At 47.7% G+C, this 20,193-nt stretch overlaps 1 protein-coding gene across 1 annotated transcript; it reads right to left on the reverse strand.

The window, feature by feature from the left end:
* Nucleotides 1–5,382: 5,382 nt before the first annotated feature.
* On the reverse strand, nt 5,383–19,922 carry LOC144492917 (interleukin-8-like). Its single transcript, XM_078211545.1, has 4 exons — nt 19,778–19,922; nt 16,449–16,584; nt 8,883–8,986; nt 5,383–5,989 (listed from the first exon to the last, which is right to left on the reverse strand). The coding sequence occupies exons 1-3, from the start codon at nt 19,839–19,841 to the stop codon at nt 8,896–8,898; spliced, it is 291 nt and encodes a 96-aa protein (XP_078067671.1). The 5' UTR covers nt 19,842–19,922; the 3' UTR covers nt 5,383–5,989; nt 8,883–8,895.
* Between the last annotated feature and the right edge of the window lie 271 nt (nt 19,923–20,193).

The raw sequence follows: 20,193 nt of genomic DNA on the forward strand, positions 1-20,193 counted from the left end.
TGTGGAATTTGCACATTCTCCCCGTGCCTGCGTTGGTTTCCTCCAGATGCTCTGATTTCCTCCCACAGTCCAAAGATGTGCAGGTTAGGTGGATTGACCATGTTAAATTGCCCCTTAGTGTCCCAAGATGTGTAGGTTCAGGGAATTAGCAAGTGTGGGATGTGTGGGATTACAGGGATAGGACAGGGGGCTGGGTCTGGGCAAGATGTTCTGTCAGAGAGTTAATGCAGTCTCAATGGGCTGAATGGCCTCCTTCTGTACTGAAGGGATTCTATGATTCCATGATTCCATAATTCTAGTACAGCGCTAACCCTGCTTTTGATATACCGTATTTCCCTTTTAATCTCATTCTAAATGAACAACGTGCCTTAGAGACCATGCTTTTAGTGTGGAAATCTGACGTGCATTCTTATACCTCCACTTTGAACTTATATCTTCTGTAGTTTTAGCACTTACAATTCTACACTGTTGTTCTCCACTTTACTGAAATAAATATCTGTTTACCTTGTTGCTATATCCAAACCCTCCAGGCAGTTGCTTGTTTATCAATAGCCTTTTATCCAATTCTTTAACATTATTTTATCCAAGATTATTTAATCTTTATTTTATCCAATTCTTCAATCTTTACTTTATTCAAACTTCTTTACATTTGGGTCAGTGGGTACTGTCTGTGGGTTATTTATTGTACCTCGATTAAGTTCTATATTGAAGAACTTGCTGTCCATATCCATCTTAACCCAAAAACAGTTTGATTGTGACAAGTCATGTTTCCTGGAGCTTGGTTGCATTTAGATTCCAGAAACAAATGTATATTCTATCAATATACACAAATAGTCCCATAGTTCCGCCAATCACACTTTACATTTGTCTTTATTTATATGGTGATAACAGGGTTTCTGGAAAATAATTGCTTTAAATGCACCTTTACTCTGTTTTACTGATGCACATATAGACCAGAATTGTTCATGGTGGAGGTGACTCTGTCACCAGCTGAAAAGATGGATGTGTCCGTCTCCACCGGCCCAGGAAGCTAAGACTGAATTTTCTGGTCACCGGGCAATGAATTGCCTGAAGTTGTGGTTTCTGTGCACCATGCCCTGCTTCCAAAACCTGCTGGCCAATCAGAAAGCCAGCAGCTCTCCAGTTCCAGCAGCACCATCAGAAGTGTTGGCCACTGTTGGAATTGCAATCAGTCGCTGACAAGGAGCTATGGACAAGCTCAGACTGGAAGGTAAGTTAGGCAGGCACTGGTGTGAGGTGGCCATGTGGGCTGTAGACTATGGGAGGCTAACAAGGGTATTGGTACTTCCTGCTAGTGGAGGAGCTCCATTGGGCACAGGGGCATGGCTGGACAGCCCACAAGCCTGCAGCCTCACCACACGGTGTAGTAAAATCCTAGCAGAGTTGGTTCTTGATGGGCATGGTGCCCTCGCCATGTGACCTGATTCTATGCCCCTGCCAGCCAGTTGAGGGGTGTGGGGATTCAGAATTTCAGCCACACAATTTGTTATTGGACTTCAATAATGTTTGCCCCTGAAAAACATTAATCTCATTTTAAACAAACAATCAGATAAACATTAATCGTTCCAAGGACTTCTTCATTTGTTTATTCTCGGAGACTAACCGCAATGCAGTGATGGATTCCAAATGTATTTGGAATCTCCCCTCTCCACTCGCATTGTCTGGACTGTAAAGACTTGATTATCTGTTGAGACTCGCATTCCAATCATTATCTTGTAATTGAGTTTGTGTCTCTATATGCCCTGTTTGTGAACCAAATCCTCCACTCACCTGATGAAGGAGCAGTACTCCGAAAGCTCATGCTACCAAATAAACCTGTTGGACTTTAACCTGGTGTTGCGAGACTTATTACTGTATTTGATCATTGTACTGTGTTAACTTTACTGTGATAAATAATTTAACATTATTATGGGTCAGATTGCAAAGTAGTTTTCTGGTACAATTCTTAACATGTCTTCAGTATATTTAATAAAATATTGTCTTGTGAATTCAGTCACATTAGCATGGAATAGATTGTGTGATAAATACAACTGATGACTTTACATAATTTTACAAGCTGTCCACACAACAACATTATTCATTCACATTGTTAAAGAAGGATCAATTTCTAAATAATTGAAGCAAACGTTTCCAATATTGGAAGTTATTGGTTTTACTGCTGGTCTACAATGCAATTACACGGCTTTGTCAACAATCACAAGTTGTTTAACACATGATTCACAATGATTTGTCAACAATCACAAGTTGTTTAACACATGATTCACAATGATTTGCAACTGTACAGGACCTTGGTGAGACCGCATTTGGAATATTGCGTGCAGTTCTGGTCACCTCACTATAAGAAGGATGTGGAAGCGCTGGAAAGAGTGCAGAGGAGATTTACCAGGATGCTGCCTGGTTTGGAGGGTCGGTCTTATGAGGAAAGGTTGAGGGAGCTGGGGCTGTTCTCTCTGGAGCGGAGGAGATTGAGGGGAGACTTAATAGAGGTTTATAAAATGATGAAGGGGATAGATCGAGTGAACGTTCAAAGACTATTTCCTCGGGTGGATGGAGCTATTACAAGGGGGCATAACTATAGGGTTCATGGTGGGAGATATAGGAAGGATATCAGAGGTAGGTTCTTCACGCAGAGAGTGGTTGGGGTGTGGAATGGACTGCCTGCAGTGATAGTGGAGTCAGACACTTTAGGAACATTTAAGCGGTTATTGGATAGGCACATGGAGCACACCAGGATGGTAGGGAGTGGGATAGCTTGATCTTGGTTTCAGATGAAGGTCGGCACAACATCGTGGGCCGAAGGGCCTGTTCTGTGCTGTACTGTTCTATGTTCTATGTTCTATGATAACAGGTAGAGATAAGAACTGGCGCAGAGTCTCTTCATCATTCTGTGTGTGCATCAATATCTGGGAGATTTGGATGAGGAAGTTGGAATTGATACATGATCTCCACTCCCTTCGATATATACTTGATGACAAGATCCCCAGTGCAGACAGGAAGCTTCTGTAAAGTCGGGTGTGAGGCCATTAACGCGATCTGCACTCGCGTCCGCGCAGATTGCCACTTTACTGAAACCCGGGAATGGCGGCGATTCAATTCGCGCCCAAAACGGGCGCAACGGCGATTTAAATGTATTTGCATGCATTTAAATTGAATTAATGAACTGGGCCAGTGTGTGGAGCTCAACACTGGGAGGAAGATGGAGTGAGCGGGAAATCAGGACAAAGGGAGAAGAATTCTGAATGAAGACGTCATCACTGGCGATCACATTGGACTTTTTAAAAATAAAGACAATTGAACTGAACAGAGGCAGCCCCACACACACACACACACACTCGGGCTCACACACATGCACACACGGATGCACACGCACAAACATACATACACTCAAACACAGGCACACACACACGTGCACACACACACTCAGACACAGGCACACTCACACACACACATCGACACGCACACTCGTGGCAGCCATCTTATCAATTGCACGCAGACACCCATGTCGACAACAACTCTCAGAGGCAAGGGCCTGCTGATTATGTGTAAATGGCTAACTCAATGCCTTATCAAGATGTAGATTGTTGGTATGTATCTGGAGGCAGACCCCTGTGAAATGCAGGAAATGAAATATACAGGTATATTTGTACATGGCAGACCATAAGACCATTAGACATAGGAGCAGAATTTAGGCCACTCTGTGGCCATTGAGTTTGCTCCGCCATTCAATCATGGCTGATATTTTTCTCATCCCCATTCTCCTGCCTTTTCCCCATAATGCCTGATCCCCTTATTAATCAAGAACCTACCTATCTCTGTCTTAAAGACACTCAATGACTTGGCCTCCACAGCCTGCTGCAGCAAAGAGTTCCTCAGATTCACCATTCTCTGGCTGAAGAAATTCCTCCTTACCTCTGTTTTAAAGGATCGTCCCTTTAGCCTGAAGTTGTGCCCTCTAGTTCTAGTTTTTCCTACTAGTGGAAACACCCTCTCCACGTCCACTCTATCCAGGCCTCACAGTATCCCGTCAGTTTCAATAAGATCCCCTCTCATCCTTCTAAACTCCAACGAGTACAGACCCAGAGTCCTCAACTGTTTCTCATACGACAAGTTCTGCATTCCAGGGATCATTTTTGTGAACCTCCTCTGGACCCTTTCCAAGGCCAGCGCATCCTTCCTTAGATATGGGGTCCAAAACTGCTCACAATACTCCAAATGGGGTTTAACCAGAGCCTTATACAGCCTCAGAAGTATATCCCTGCTTTTGTATTCTAGCCCTCGCGACATGAATGCTAACATTGCATTTGCCTTCTTAACTGCTGACTGAACCTGCACATTAACCTTAAGCGAATCTTGAACAAGGACACCCAAGTCCCTTTGTATTTCTGATTTCCTAAGCATTTCCCCATTTAGAAAGTAGCCTATGCCTCCATTCCTCCTTCCAAAGTGCAAAACCTCACACTTTTCCACATTGTATTCTATCTGCCACTTCTTTACCCACTCTCCTAACCTGTCCAAGTCCTTCTGCAGCCCCCCTGCTTCCACAATATCCCTCTATATAACTTTGTATCATCTGCAAACTTAGCAACAGTGCCTTCAGTTCCTTCTTCCAAATCGTTAATGTATTTAAACGATTTGGAAGAAGGCAAGATTGGCAGGATTGCTAAGACATTGAAACCCAGGTGATCTGATTCAAGGGATTACCCTATATGTCATGGGACCAGGGGCAGAAATGGGGATAAGACACAGCCCACAAGGATATCATGGCTGCAGCCAGGGAACAAATCATGGGAAAAATTTGTTCTGATGTGGAGATGCCGGCATTGGACTGGGGTAAACACAGTAAGAAGTCTCACAACACCAGGTTAAGTCCAACAGGTTTATTTGGTAGCAAAAGCCACTAGCTTTCGGAGCACTGCTCCTTCGTCTGGTAAGTGGGAGTTCTGTTCACAGTTCACAGTGTGAACAGAACTCCCACTTACCTGACGAAGGAGCAGTGCTCCGAAAGCTAGTGGCTTTTGCTACCAAATAAACCTGTTGGACTTTAACCTGGTGTTGTGAGACTTCTTACAAAATTTGTTCAACAGACTGACCACCTGGCACTGAGCTCCTGCACTGGTGTTATGAGTACAGTGGAGCCCCGTTATAACACGATGGTTGGGGTCCATAAAAGCGGGGTTGTGAAAAAAGCAGGGTCGCGCTAAATCGGGGTCACGCAAAATTTGCCAAATATTAGCGGAAAAAAATGGGTCCAATGACACCATTGTGTCCGAATTTGCGCTAAATCGGGGCGCGTTAAATCGAGGCTCCACTGTTTTTGCTATTGTGTAGTGAGTTAATAATGGTTTTCCACATGAAGTGTCCTGGGTGTGAGACCTCCTGTTTACAAGTCTTACAGAGAGTATAAATCATTCAGAGTGGGCATTTCAAGGATTGCAGTCAAGATATCAGAATTTAGAAATTAAAATGCAGCACACACAGACCTTGTAGAAACATGTGATGAATTACAGTATTGTTCAAAATAATAATGGTTAGAATAAGAATGGATAATGCAATAATCACTTTTTCTGTTAAGTAATTTGTCCTCTTTGTGGATCATGTGTTAAGGAACCCTGGCAGTGAGTGTGTGAGTGATTTCAGACTTCCAATTCTAATATCAAATTCAATAGTCCAGTCCAGCTTTCTGATTGGGTATTTCCCACCCAATTCCTCCTTGTTCTTGATCAGGTTACTGTTGTACTGGGTATAGATAGTTGAGTTAATTTAAATGCTGAGACCCCCTAATTTGAGCGAGGTTTCACTGTTTAATGGACTTTAGCTGAAAATCTATCAGACCGTGTTTTACTCTTGCTGATGGCAGTGACGAGCAGTGATCAGTAAAACACTGAGGTGAACTTCCAGAGGGGATGCAGGAGGCTGCTTTTCTGATTCTTGCCAGTTGTGATGTTGGACTTTCCCGTAGCCATCCTCACTTTGAATTGCAGAAAAATATATGAATTAATAAAGTCATAAAGAATACATTTTAAGTGCGTCAGTTCAGAAATATTTCAGAATAAACAAGTGGAGAATTATTTTCTGCTGGAGTACTGGTTCACATCTTACCCATGTTTTTTAAAAGTGTCTTTAAGATTGTCTTAACATATTCTACAAAGGAATTTAATGCCAAGACATCGATCATTGTGGGTGGAGTTCTCCGGTCTGGGACTATATGTCCCAGGGTGGAGACAGAGAATGTTCCACATTGCAGAGGCTGATGGGAAACCACACCATATCCTCCAGCTCCAACCTCATTAATTATGTATCTGGGTATTTTGCGCTGTCTTCCGCGCTGGGCGGAGTCTAATGGTATCTATCCCGCCATTGTATCTGGGCGCCAAATTTTAAAGGTGCTCGGAATCCTTACCTACTGAGAAGAGATGTGAGGGTGGGGAGGTGATGGTTCAGCACCTGGCTTTTAGTGATGCCTCCCTGTGCATCTTCCTCAACCATGTTGAGGTCAGGAGGCATGTCCTGTACCCGGCTGATGGTAGGCGCCGGGTAACTAATGTTGCATGGGTGCAGGTGGCTGATGCAGCAAGTGCACAGGGGCTACACAGGAGGACAACAACCCAGTGTCGCAAGAGGATGGACATCCTGATTCGCTCCATCTGGGCCACTCTTATCCACAGTTGCACAATCCACAAAGATTGCAATGTGTCCGGGTCCAGCGACCACTGGCAGCGAGCAGCATGTCCCACCCCACAGCCCCATTTCACACTCCGGTGGTGTAACCACTATGCTCCTGCACCCTTCAGCAGACATGAGACACTGCAGGGGCTGGAGGTAGTGGGGAAGATGGGGGACCCAGGCTTGGTGCAGAGGGAACTAGCAGCCTTCACATGTAGATCTGAGCTTTCCCCTTCTGTGTGGATGTGCTCTAGGTCCTGGAGGGAGCTGTTCCGCAACCTCTACCCAAATCACACCAGTATTGACTTGCCACACACAGGTGAGCTCTGTTTTCCAGTGAAGAAAGCAAATTCAATGCTGCACCTGATGTAAGAGGCAGCCCCTGTCATCTGCCCTCTGCTTGGAGCAGGAGACGCTTTAGCACGACCGAGAGGAGGAGACAGGAGAGGGTCGGCCACATCTCAGGGCTCTAACCAGGTTCGAGGAGAGGGCTTCAGTGCTCGCAGGAATTGAGTGGGAAAGAGCCATTGGCGATGAGGAGCTCGGCCTTGGCAGCCCAGCGAGTAAGGACTCATCCATTCGATGTAGACCTGAGGGTCGAGTGAGCCTCTGTGTTGGAGGCAGTTGCTGCTGTCACTTGCATTCTTCTTTCTCACTGACAGGTGCCTCCAGGAAGCAACCAAGGCCCAATGAGGAGGAGGAGGAATCCCCATCTAGCCCCAGCTGCACCCCCAGCCCCAGCCTCAGCCCCGTCCCCAATCCCAGCCGCAGCCCCGTCCCCGTCCCCAGCCGCAGCCCCAGCTCCATCCCCAGCCCCAGCTCCAGCCCCAGCACCAGCTCCAGCCCCAGCTCCAGCTCCAGCTCCAGCCCCAGCCCCAGCTCCAGCCCCAGTCCCATCCCCAGCACCAGCCCCAGCTCCAGCTCCATCCCCAGCCCCAGCTCCAGCCCCAGCCCCAGCTCCAGCCCCAGTCCCATCCCCAGCCCCAGCTCCATCCCCAGCCCCAGCTCCAGCCCCAGCACCAGCTCCAGCCCCAGCTCCAGCTCCAGCTCCAGCCCCAGCCCCAGCTCCAGCCCCAGTCCCATCCCCAGCACCAGCCCCAGCTCCAGCTCCAGCCCCAGCCCCAGCCCCAGCCCCTGCTGCATGTTCTCACCATGGGGAGAATGTGCAGACTCCGCACAGACTGTGACCCAAGCCGGGAATTGAACCCAGGGCTCTGGAGCCAACTCTGCCTCCGAGCTACCCCCTGGGTATGAGTGGTAATTCAGATTGGGTTGCACATTTGAGTGGTCACCGCACAGACACATATCCACAGCAGGAAGGGCAGGATCAGCCAAGCTCCCCGGCTCTCTGAGTACAGCTCTTCGAAGAGGCATCTTTGGGGTCCAAGCTTTTCCAATGCTGCTTACTGAACAACTCTTGGAGTTGTCCACTGTGCTGACCAGTGCCCCTTGCAGCACCTGGTCCAGCCAACACATAGCTGCAATTTCCTTTGTTTTTGGAGTGCGAACCCTCAGCTTCCCCTCAATTCCCCCCATTACCATGTCCTTTCTCATCACCATAACCCCAACCCAGGCATCTCTTACCACTTTCCCTCCGTTGCTCTTCAGCCCAAATCATCCTCCTTTAATGATTTCCAGGTGAACATACAAGTTCCCTACCTCCCTAAACAACTCATTGACCTCCCTGACCTCCTCCCTCCCATCCCCAGGGTCCGTGACTGCCTCCGTGTCCCCACCAACCCCCTTTACCACCGCTTCTGCCATTACCGACAAATCCTCACCATCCCGTCCTTCTGGCTTCCACTGAAAAAACCAACGTGAATTACTCCAGTTTTCTCACAAATTCAACAATTAGAATATTTTTGGGAGAATTCCGCCCTGGGTAAAGTTACCAGAAGATATTGAGGGGGGGGGGGGTGGACAATTGCAGCATTGGGGTCTCCCGCAGTCCTTAATTAGACAACAGTCTCAGAGATGGACAAGTAGGAAGCTGCCTGCAGGAATGTCCCTGCGCAAGTCTCGTTTCTGGCAAATTCAGACCTGGGATCCCCATTTGATCCAAGTGTTGGGATCCTGGGTCTGTGGGAGAATTTAGTCCTCTATTCCTCTACACTATCCCTGTCTCTGTGCCATGTGTGTACTCGTGAAACAAGATCCTTATCCCTGCTCTTCACTGACACACAAAAATACAAACTTACTCAGAAAGTTCTCTCAATTTTGCTCCAAAATCCTTTCAAGCAATTTCTTCACCCATTGGGCTTCAGGATTCAAACAAATCTTTGTCCCGACTTTAAGAGTTGCTCTGTAAAGAATTGTAAAATAATCTCAGTTATGTCCCCACACTGTAAATACAATCTATCTGTACAGCTACTTCCTGGTATCCAATGTGTCTGTGTTTCAAACTTGAGTGCCTGGTTAATATGCCAAACAAGTAGCAAACGGGGATGATGGTGCAAAGTGAAAGTGGTGATAATGGGACAGCTGCTATTCTGCAAACTGAAACAGGGATTGATCTAAAATTGGTGAACTCAGAAGGTATGTAAAGTGCTTGACAGAATGATGAGGAGCCGTTTGTCGAACTTCTGTTGATCATCGTGAAAGCAGTTTAGGAGTACAAGGGCGGAGAGGACAGACAGGGAGTCGGAGAGCAGGGCTCCAGGGGAGCAGGAATCCAGAGAATGGAGCTTGGGGGAGAGCAGGAACCCAGAGCCCGGCGGGTGTCAGTGTAACTCTTTGATGAGGCACTGGCTCTGAGGCCCATGTGTGAGACATTGGGCCCGATTTTACCATTTTGATTCGAAGTGACGAATCTGGGCGTAGTCCAGATCCGACCTTGAAATCCGCTTTCAGATGCGCCCATACGCTTTCAGCCGGCTCCAGTCCGATCCGCACTGTGGGCGGGGCTTAGCGCTGCCGGAACGATCGGAGCTCTGAACTGCGCATGCGCAGTTCAAAACAAATTTGAAAAAGCGCGCCCGGGTCGGGAAAAAAAAAGCAGAAAGCGGAGAGAGTGGCTCTCTGACACGGATCATCCTCTGGGGGAGGGGGGGGGGGCGGAGGGGGGGGTGGAGGGAGGCAGGTCAGATGTATCTCTGCGGGGAGGAAGCAGGTCAGATGAATCTCGGGGGGGGGGGGGGTGGGGAAGCAGGTCAGATGAATCTCTGGCGGCGGGGGGAGAAGGAGGTGGCGGGTCAGTGATGCGGATCATTGATGTGCCTTGCACTGGAAGTCGCTCCTGTGCTAATTTTATTCTGGTCGTCACAGGAAGATGGAATCTTGTAACCCTGTGATGACTTCCACAATTAGGTGAAAGAGAGCCTGGGAGTTTTAGAGAGGTTCTGCTGTAAAGAAGGCGGAAAACAATAGGTAGCTGTCTCAGGTCACTGATATAAACCTTTGATCAGACAAAAGAATCTTGCAGGCATTTCTCATAGAGAGGAGATTGCTTATCGATCTATATCAAAAAAATCATGCTAATCCTGGGCAGTGGAGAGTATTTTCAAGCAGAGTTAATAATCTGATTGCTGTCCTGTCGAGTGCAATTCACTGAACCCGGAGCTCTAATCAGTCTGGGGTCTTGCAGTCAAATGTATCTCTGGGAGGGGCGGGGGGCGGGGGGGAAGGAGGAGGAGGCGGGTCAGATGTATACCTGGGGGGTGGGGGGGGCGAGAGGGCTGATCGTTGTCTGGTGGTGGGGGGGAGGCCTGATCGCTCACTGGTGGGGGGGCGGGGGGGGGAGTGGATGGATCGCTGGTGGGGGGGCAGGGGTGTCCGCTGCCAGTCTGCAGGCGAGCCCTCTTCCCCACCGGAGGAACGAATCCATGCTGCCGGAGTGGCCGCCACGTCCACTCCAAGAGGAGGGATTTGTTCCTCTGGTGGGGAGGAGGGATCACCCGCAGAGTGGCAGCGGGCACACCTGCCCCCCTCCCTCCCCACCAATCACCCGCAGAGTGGCAGCAGACCCCCATGCCTCCCCCACCAGAGATCCATCCGCCCCCCCCACCAGTGAGCGATCGAGCCTCCGCCCACCACCAGACAACGATCAGCCCTCTCACCCTCTCTAGTGATACATCTGACCCGCCTCCCTCCTCCCCCCCCTCCCAGAGGATGCTCTGACCTTCCTCCCTCCTCACCCCCCTCCCAGAGGATGATCTGACCTCCCCCCCCCGCCCCCCCCCCCGCCAGAGGATGCTCTGACCCGCCTCCCTCCTCCCCCCCCCCCCCAGAGGATGCTCTGACCCGCCTCCCTCCTCCCCCCCCCCCCCCCCAGAGGATACTCTGACCCGCCTCCCTCCTCCCCCGCCCCCCTCCCAGAGGATGATCTGGGTCAGAGAGCCGTTGCAGACTCTGAACCCGCTTCGGAGGTTCCCCTGCAAAATAGAAATCGGCTTCGCATTTTTATTTTTCAGGTCGCTAAAAGCGCGGATCCGGAACAGAACAGAAGAATGTAAAATGGGAATTGATGATAGAGTTGGGCGGGCGGTTCATTAAATCAATTTAAATGCATGTTAATGCATTTAAATCGCCGGGCCGCCCGATTGGGGCGCGGATCCGTTCCGCTACCCAATCGGGGTGTCGGTAAAGTCGCGATTTGCTCGGACACGGGTGCAGATCGCGATAAAGGCCTCACACCCGATTTTACCGCGATTACGCGCCCGAAAACGGGCGCAAATTGTTGGTAAAATCAGGCCCATTGTGTAGCCCCACACTGGGAGAAGTTGTCGGTGGAAATGCTTACTGCTGTGTGTGGGAGATTGTGTGTGTGTGTGTGAGGAGAGAAAGTGACAGTGAGTATGAGAGAGAGGGAGAGAGTGTACGAGTGAGTGGGAGAGTGAGAGTGCATGTCTGAGTGAGTGTGTGGTGGTGAGTGTAAGGCTGCTTTATGCCCTATCTCAGATTTCTCACTCAGTCTCACCCCTGCACAGCAACATACACCCACTCACACTCCCCCACCCACCCCCCCCCCCCCTCCCCCCATCCAAGGCGACCTTCAAGACACACGACAACGCAGAATCACCAAGCAGAAACTGAAAGCCAAGTTCCGCACACATGAGGACAGCCTCAACCGGGATCTGTCACACTACGTGTAACCCCCACCATTTGGCCTGGGCTTGCAAAGTCCTACTAACTGTCCTGGCTTGAGACAATTCACACCTCTTTAACCTGTGATTATCCCTCTCTCCACTCACATTGTCTGTACGTATAAAGACTTGATTCCCTGTTAAGACTCGCATTCCAACCATTATCTTGCAATTGAGTCTTTGTCTATATATGCCGCGTTTGTGAACCCAACTCTCTACTCACCTGATGAAGGAGCAACGCTCCGAAAGCTCGTGATACCAAATAAACCTGTTAGATTTAACCTGGTGTTGTGAGACTTCTTACTGTCCCCACCCACATACACAGAGCCTCTCAGACAATGGACATTTTAAAATGATTTACTCTTTTTTTAAACAATTTGCACTTGTATTACATCACTTTCGTTCAGAAATCATTTCTTTCTTTAAACTCAGACATTTTAGTTTGAAGATCAGTTTATTTTTCTGTCAAACTCTTTCTGAAATGTTCTCATTGGCCTTTGAGTGAGGATAATATGGAAATATGGACAAGCCTGCTCGACAATGATGTTGACAACCATGGACTTCCACTGGATGGTCTGTGATGATGCTTAGCAAAGTACTTCAGTGATTTGCTGCTGTCTTCTGCACTATGGCTGACCAGGAAACTCTCATTCTTACCAGCGAAAGAGGTTAAGGAAATTTGGCAGGTCAGCTACGACTCTCACCAATTTTTACAAATGCACCATAGAAAGCATCCTTTCTGGTTGTAACACAGCTTGGTATGGCTCCTCCCCTGACCAAGACCGCAAGAAACTACAAAGGGGCCGATTTTACCAAATCGGCTCTAAGTGCCGGGTGCGGTCGTAAATCAGACCCGCGCCCGGCAGCCGTGCCCCAGCACCCCCATTCACCTTTTTTTGGCGCGGGTCTAGTGGGCGGGGCCTAGCATATTTGCATCTGTCGGAGCACCGACCTGCGCATGCGCAGTTCGAAGCCGACAGCACTCAGCACGCCCGAGCGTGGAAGTCAAAGGCAGCGCTGACAACACTGCTGTCTGCGCTGCCTTTGGCTTTCCCTGGCTGGGGGGGAGGGGGGGATGGGGGGGGGGCGGTGGGATGTGACGTCTCTTCCCTGGGGTGGGGCGGGGGGGGATCTGACGTCTCTTCCCTGAGGGGGGGGGGGGGTAGGGGGGGGATGTGATGTCTCCGCCCCCCCAGTGGCAGAGACGTCACATCCCCCCCTCTACCCATACCCACCCCCTCCTCAGGGAAGAGATGTCACATCCCCCTCCCTCCCCCCCCCCTCAGGGAAGAGATGTCACATCCCCCCCCCTACCCCCCCGTCAGGGAAGAGACATCACATTCCCCCCCCCAAACCCCAACCCTCAGGGAAGAGATGTCACATCCCCCCCCCCTACCCCCCCTCAGGGAAGAGACATCACATTCCCCCCCCCAAACCCCAACCCTCAGGGAAGAGATGTCACATCCCCCCCCCTACCCTCCCTCAGGGAAGAGACATCACATTCCCCCCCCCAAACCCCAACCCTCAGGGAAGAGATGTCACATCCCCCCCCGCCCCCCTGCCAGTGAAGAGACATCATCCTACCCATCAGGACCCCCGGAGCAAGGCCAGGATCCAGGATCGCAAGATGCTTTCGACGGACACCAGCGATCAAGGTAGGTCAGGGGCCCGGGGGGTCTGATCCTGTGGTGCGGGGGGGGAGGGGGGTTTGGGGCTGCTGGTGGGGCCTGCGTCCCAGGGTGGTCCAATCGGGGGGGGGCGGGGGGGTGTAGGCTGCCGGGGTGGTTTGCGGGGGCGGTCCGCGAAGGGTGGTCGGGGGCGATTCGGCGGGTCAGTTGCTGAGTTGGAGCCCTATCGGACTTGAATTCAGCAACACGGTAAATGCACGGGCGCCGATCGGATCGGAGCCTCGTAAAGTGGGAATCCTTGGGTAAGTTGGGCGCGGGCTTCATTATGCTGACTTAAATGAATGCAAATGCATTTAAATCGGCCCGCTGGCCGATTCGGGCACGCGCCGGATCGGCGCCCGGATCGGCCGTTGGTAAAGGGGCGATTGGCCTTGAGTCGGGTCTGGACCGCATTTTAGGCCCGACGCCCAACTTTACCACGATTTCACACCCGAAAAGGGCATGAAAGTTTGGTAAAATCGGGCCCAAAGTGTTGTAAACTTAGCCCAGTGCATCACGCAAACCAGCCTCCCATCCATTGACTCCGTCTACACTTCCCGCTGCCTCGGCAAAGCAGCCAGCATAATTAAGCACACCCTGGTATTCTCTCTTCCACCTTCTTTCACTGAGAAAAAGATACAAAAGTCTGAGGTCACGTAACCACCGACTCAAGAACAGCTTCTTCCCTGCTGCCATCAGACTTTTGAATGGACCTACCTCGTTTTAAGTTGATCTTTCTCTGCACCCTAGCTGTGACTGTAACATTACATTCTGCATTCTCTCGTTTCCTTCTCCCCTACTCTATGAATGACGTGTTTTGTCTGTATAGTGCACAAGAAACAATACTTTGCACTGTATACTAATACACGTGACAATAGTAAATCAAATCAAATCAGTTGCCATTAGGCGGATCTGAAGCATTTTAGGCTGAGAACCAACCTGCTTGGTCAAGTTAGGAATGCACCTTCCATCACCATCAAGTTCTGAAGTGGGACTTGAACACAGAACGTCTGGCCCAGCGGTTGGGATGCTACCACTGTGCCACAAGACCTCCAAATGATTAAAAATATAAGGAAGCTTTTTCCAACTTTGATGAAAGGTCATTGATCTGAAATGTTGAGCAGAATCTTGTGCCCTGGGGAGTTTGGTGGTGGGGAGGCATTTATACAGATTGGAAAGTGGCAGATTGGGACCCTGTCATCCGGCACCTAAGGTGGGGTCAAAGTCTGTAGGTGGCCTTCTCATACTACCCCAATTGAGGCCGCAGCCTGTCACTGCTGGTAATAACCCAGTACTGGCGGGGGCTTGCTGTGCAGGGAGCTAGCCGATCAAACCCTGGTGTCTTTGCTTGCAGGCTCCCAGTGAGAGGGTCACTTGTTCAAAGGCACTCTGTGCCTGATTGAGGAACCCTGCGTCAGGAAGGGATGGAGTGGTGAAAGCCAACATTCAGCAGTTAAAATATAATGTAGGAAATTGTGAAGGTGGTAGGAAGAATAAAGGAGCTGAACATTATTTAAATGGAGAAAGTCTGCAGAAAGATGCAGTACAGAGGGATTTAAGGGTCCTCATGCATAAATCACAAAAAGCTAGCATGCAAGTTCAGCAGGTAATTGGGAGGCCAATGGAATATTAGCCTTTATTTCAAAGAGAATGGAGTATAAATACAGGGAAGTCTTGCTAAAACTACAAGGTACTAATTAGACCACACCTGGAATACTGTGAATAGTTTTAGTCCCCTTATCTAAGGAAAGATATACTGGAATTGGAGGCAGTCCTGAGAAGGTTCAGTAGTTTGATCCTGGTTATGGAGGAATTTTCTTATGAGGAGAGATGGAGTAGGTTGGGCCTGTACTCATTGGAATGTAGAAGAATGAGAGGTGACCTTAATGAGATATATAGGATTCTTGGAGGGTTTGAAAGGGTAGATGCTGAGAGGATGTTTTTCCTTGTGGGAGAGTCTGGGACCAGAGGGCATAATCTCAGAATAAGGGGCCATCCATTTAAAACATTTGAGGAGGAATTCTTCTCAGAGGTTAATGAATCTGTGGAATTCTTTACCACAGAGAGCTGTGGAGTCTGGGTTGTTAAGTATGTTCAAGGCTAAGATAGACAGGTTTTTAATCAAGGGTAATGGGGATATGGCGGGAAAGTGGAGTTGAGGATTATCATCTCACATAATTCAAGATCTCGTTGAATGGCAGAGCATACTCAATGGGCTGAATGGCCTACTTCTGTTCCCATATTTTTTGGTGTGCCCTTGCAGCCAACTCCCATGTCCCCAAATCCCCCATGCTGCAAACCTTTTCCTGCCATCACTTACCCTGTGCCTGGGTCTTTTCTTGATCAGACTTGGATGGATGTTGTACCAGCAGCAGCCAGTGCTGCCTTGGTGGAGCTGCTGAGTACAGAGGGACAACCCGCCTCTGGGTCCTTGAACCCAGGAAAAGGCCCATCGTTGGCCTGTTAAGTGCCTGAGTGACATTTCCAGAAAAGAGGAGACACAGGTGTCTCGCCACTGTTCCAGTATTTTCGGTTTTATTTCAGATTTCCAATACCCGCAGTATTTTGTTTTGCTGTCAGTGAGGAAGGGAACTTGCTGCACTTCATATTATACAATATCAGCAACAATCCAGAGAGCCCCCAGTTTCTATAGCAGCCATGTTAGTCTGCCCGGCTCCTGTCTCCACTTCAGTCTCTAACTCAGTCCCCAGGAAATAATTGGTTAACACCGCCTCACTCCATAATCACAACCCTATCCTTCCCAGTTCCCAACTGGTATCAAACTGGTTCCAATAAAAGCCTTGGTTCCTGCTTCAAGAACTTTCCGCTTTCCTTCAGTATTGTTCTTTTCTCTCTTCAGTCCTTCATATCTCTGGATCCTGTCCCAATTTCCACCTAAAGACGTTCTATATCGCTTGCACCCTGGGGGTACCCATGAACAGTGGGAAAATAAACGTACTGATCATTAATAAATACCATTATATTCACAAACAGTTAGTTGATCAATAAGACTTACATCACTTCTACATGTGGACAATGGGGAGTCATTGGAAATACGTCAATATCTTTCATTTTCTGTGGATTGATGAACCGAGACATGTTGAAGGTGCATTTGCAACGTGGCTGCGGCATTATCCTCATGGGAGTTGTGGCTGCAACAGGAAAATATTACAGACTCTTAAACATTGCAAGAAGCATTTTTACTTCACAGAAATATCCATTTATCTGTTTTTGCTGATGTTTTCAACATGGAGGTGGAAATGGGGAGTCAGGAATTTTCCAGACCCCTCAATCCCACTTCCATCCCAGCAGGGCAGCTGGGTGGGATTCACATCTCCAGGAGAGTGGGATGGTCTGGAGGTGAAGATGGACATGGGCTGATGCTGAGGCAGCCAGGCTAAAAGGTGCTGCTCCATCTGCAGGGACATCAGTCCAGTTATGGAGATCAGTGTAAAGCCCCACACCTCACCCACTTCACCCCTTTCATCCCCTTACTCCTGTCAGTGCTCTCAACGCCCTCACCCCAACCTCCTCCAACCCTATCTACTACACTGCAACTGCCCCATCTCTTACCCCCCTACTTGCCCTCTCCCACTCATCACCTATCCCTCCTGTTCCTTCCCACTCACCCAGTATTCCCAGAACTCACAAGACTATAATAACATTTGGAAGTTTTTAAGAAGCTCATATTTCTGTCAAGATTCCCCAATGACAACAGAGCAAATAAACTCTGCAGTACAGAATTCACTAATCCCTTCAAAAGCAGCTAAACAATCAAACACACGTTACAGACATACATATGCATTAGGAGCAGGAGTAGGCCACTTGGCCCCTTGAGCTTGCTCTACCATTCAATAAGATCACAGCTGATCTGATTGAAACTTCAACCCCATATTCCTGCCTGATAACCTTTCGCCCTCCCCCTCTTGTTAACCAAGAATCTATTTAACTCTATCTTAAAAATATTCATAGACTTTGATTCTACTGCTTTTGATGAAGAGACTCACAAATTTCTGACAAAACTTCTCATCTCTGTTGTAAATCAGAACCCCTGGTTCTAGATTCTCCAACAAGGGGAAACATCCTCTCCACATCTGCCCTGTCAATACCCCTCAGGATCTTAAAGGTTTCAATCAAGTTTCAATCAAGTTTCAAGCAACTCCAATGAATACAAACCTAATCTCTCCAATCCTTTCTCATAAGACAACCTGCCCATTCCTAATATTAGTCTAGTAAACCTTCCCTGAACTATTTCTAACACATTTACATCTTTCCTTAAATAAGGAGATCAGACTGTACACAATATTGCTGATGTGGTCTCTCCAATGCCCTGTATAAGAGAAGTATAACCTTCCTACTTATGTAATCAATTCCCCTCACAATAAACAATAATATTCTATTAGCTTTCCTAATTACTTGCTGTATCTGCATACTAGCCTTTTGTGATTCATGCACTAGGACACCCAGATCCCTCTGCATCTTAGGGCTCTGCAATTTCTATTTAGGCAATAAGCTTCTTTTTTATTCTTCCTGCCAAAATGCACCATTTTACATTTGCCCATATTATACTCCATTTGCCAGAGTTTTGCCCATGTAACTTAATGTATTGATTTCCCTTTGGAGTCTCCTTATGCCCCCTTCACAATTTACTTTCCAACCTATCTTTGTGTCATCAGTAAATTTAGCAACCATATCCTCAGTCCCTTCATCCAAGTCATTTGTATAAATTGTAAAAAGTTGAGACCCCAGCACTGATCCCTGTGGCACACCACTTGTCACATAGTGCCAATCTGAAGTAGAGCCATTTATGCTCTCTGTTTCATGTTAGGTAGCCAATCTTCAATCCATGCAAATGTGTTACCCCCTAAACCATGAGCTTTTATTTTCCTCAATAACCTTTGATGTGGCACCTTATCAAATGCCTTCTGGAAATCTAAGTACAGTGCATCCACCGGTTTCCCTTTATCCACAGTGCGTGTTACTTTCTCAAAGAACTCCAATAAATTGGTTAAACATGACTTCTCTTTCCCTTGTTGACACTGCCTGATTGTCTTGAATTTTTCCAAGCACCTTGCTATAACATATTTAATAATGTCTTCTAACATTTTCCCTATGACAGATGTTACGGTAAGTGGCCTGTAGTTTCCTGCTTTCTGACTTCCTCCCTCTTTGAATATTTGCTGCTACTCTAATGGAACCTTTCCCAAATCTAGGAATTTTGGAAAATTAAAACCAATACATCAACTATCTCATTAGCCACTTCTTTAAAGACCTTAGGGTGAAGTCCATCCGGATCCGAGGATTTATCAGCCTGCAGACCCAACAATTTGCTCAGTATCACTTCCCTGGTGATTGTAATTTTCCTGATTTCTTCCCTCCCTTCCATTTCCTGATTTACAGCTATTTCTGGAATGCTACTTGTATCCTCTCTCATGAAGGCTGATGCAAAGTATTGGTTCAATTCATCCCCCATTGCCCTATTTTCCATTATCAATTCCCCAGACTCACTTTCTACAGGACCAACATTCTCTTTGTTAACTCTTTCCTTATTTAAAAACTATAGGAACTCTTTCTAGCTGTCTTTATATTACTAGCTAGCTTTCCCTTCAACTCGAGTTTTTCCCTCCTTATCAATCTTTTGGTCATTCTTTGATGTACTTTATATTCTTTCCAATCTTCTCTCCTGCTACCAGTCTTTGTGCTTTTTCTTTCAGTTTAATACACACACACAAACACACACACGCACACACACAGACACACACACACACACACACACACACACAGACAAATACACAAACATGCACACAAACATACAAACACATAAACACACCACACACACACAGATAGATACACACACCATACACACAAACTCACAGCCACCCACACCAGATACATACACACAACACACACATCACACACACAACCGCACACAGCAGATACACATACACCAGGTACATACACATGACACACACACAGACAGATACAAACATCACACACAAACACACAATCACACACACAAACCACACACACACTGGATACATACACACGACAGAGACAGATACATACACCACACATATATAAACACCACGCTCACAATCACACGCATACACAGAAACACACACACATATACCACATACACAAACACCCAGGTACCACACTTGCACACAAGCACACACACTCAATGCATACAAAAACACACACACTAAAATGTGACTTTATGAAGCCCAGCCTCCATGTTTCCATGCAGTGAACCGTAACCGGGCAAACAGCCCCCAGCTGAGCAGATCAGCAAGGTGACTAAACAAAAGTTAAAGATACAATACCACTCTCAGAATAATTTCTTACTTTGTATGGATGACATGTACAGTACGAAGAAAGTGATGACAATGACAGTAACTTTGCTGTTCATTGTGCTTTAGTTGTAGAAAATTCTTTACTCCTTCACTATTGTGCTGCTGTAGATGGAGCCTCACTCTTCACTATTCTGTTATCACCAGAATTTCTTGGCTTAAATACAGGAACTTGCACAATATTGAAGTGAAAGGTACCAAACACGATTAATTATTGATTGATCAGATAAGAGTTCTTGTTTACCAGTCAAACCATCTACAAAATAAAGCCCTTTGGAGGATACTACAGCTACATGAACCTCTGTTTCTGCCAAGGCAGAGGTCAGTATGTCCCACTTGTTACCGAGGCTTAATATTTCTTCAAAAAACTCTCGACAAATGAGTTAAACATGATTTCTTTTTCACAAATGT

This window comes from Mustelus asterias, chromosome 1, assembly GCF_964213995.1.
Source record: "Mustelus asterias chromosome 1, sMusAst1.hap1.1, whole genome shotgun sequence".
NCBI lineage: Eukaryota > Metazoa > Chordata > Chondrichthyes > Carcharhiniformes > Triakidae > Mustelus > Mustelus asterias.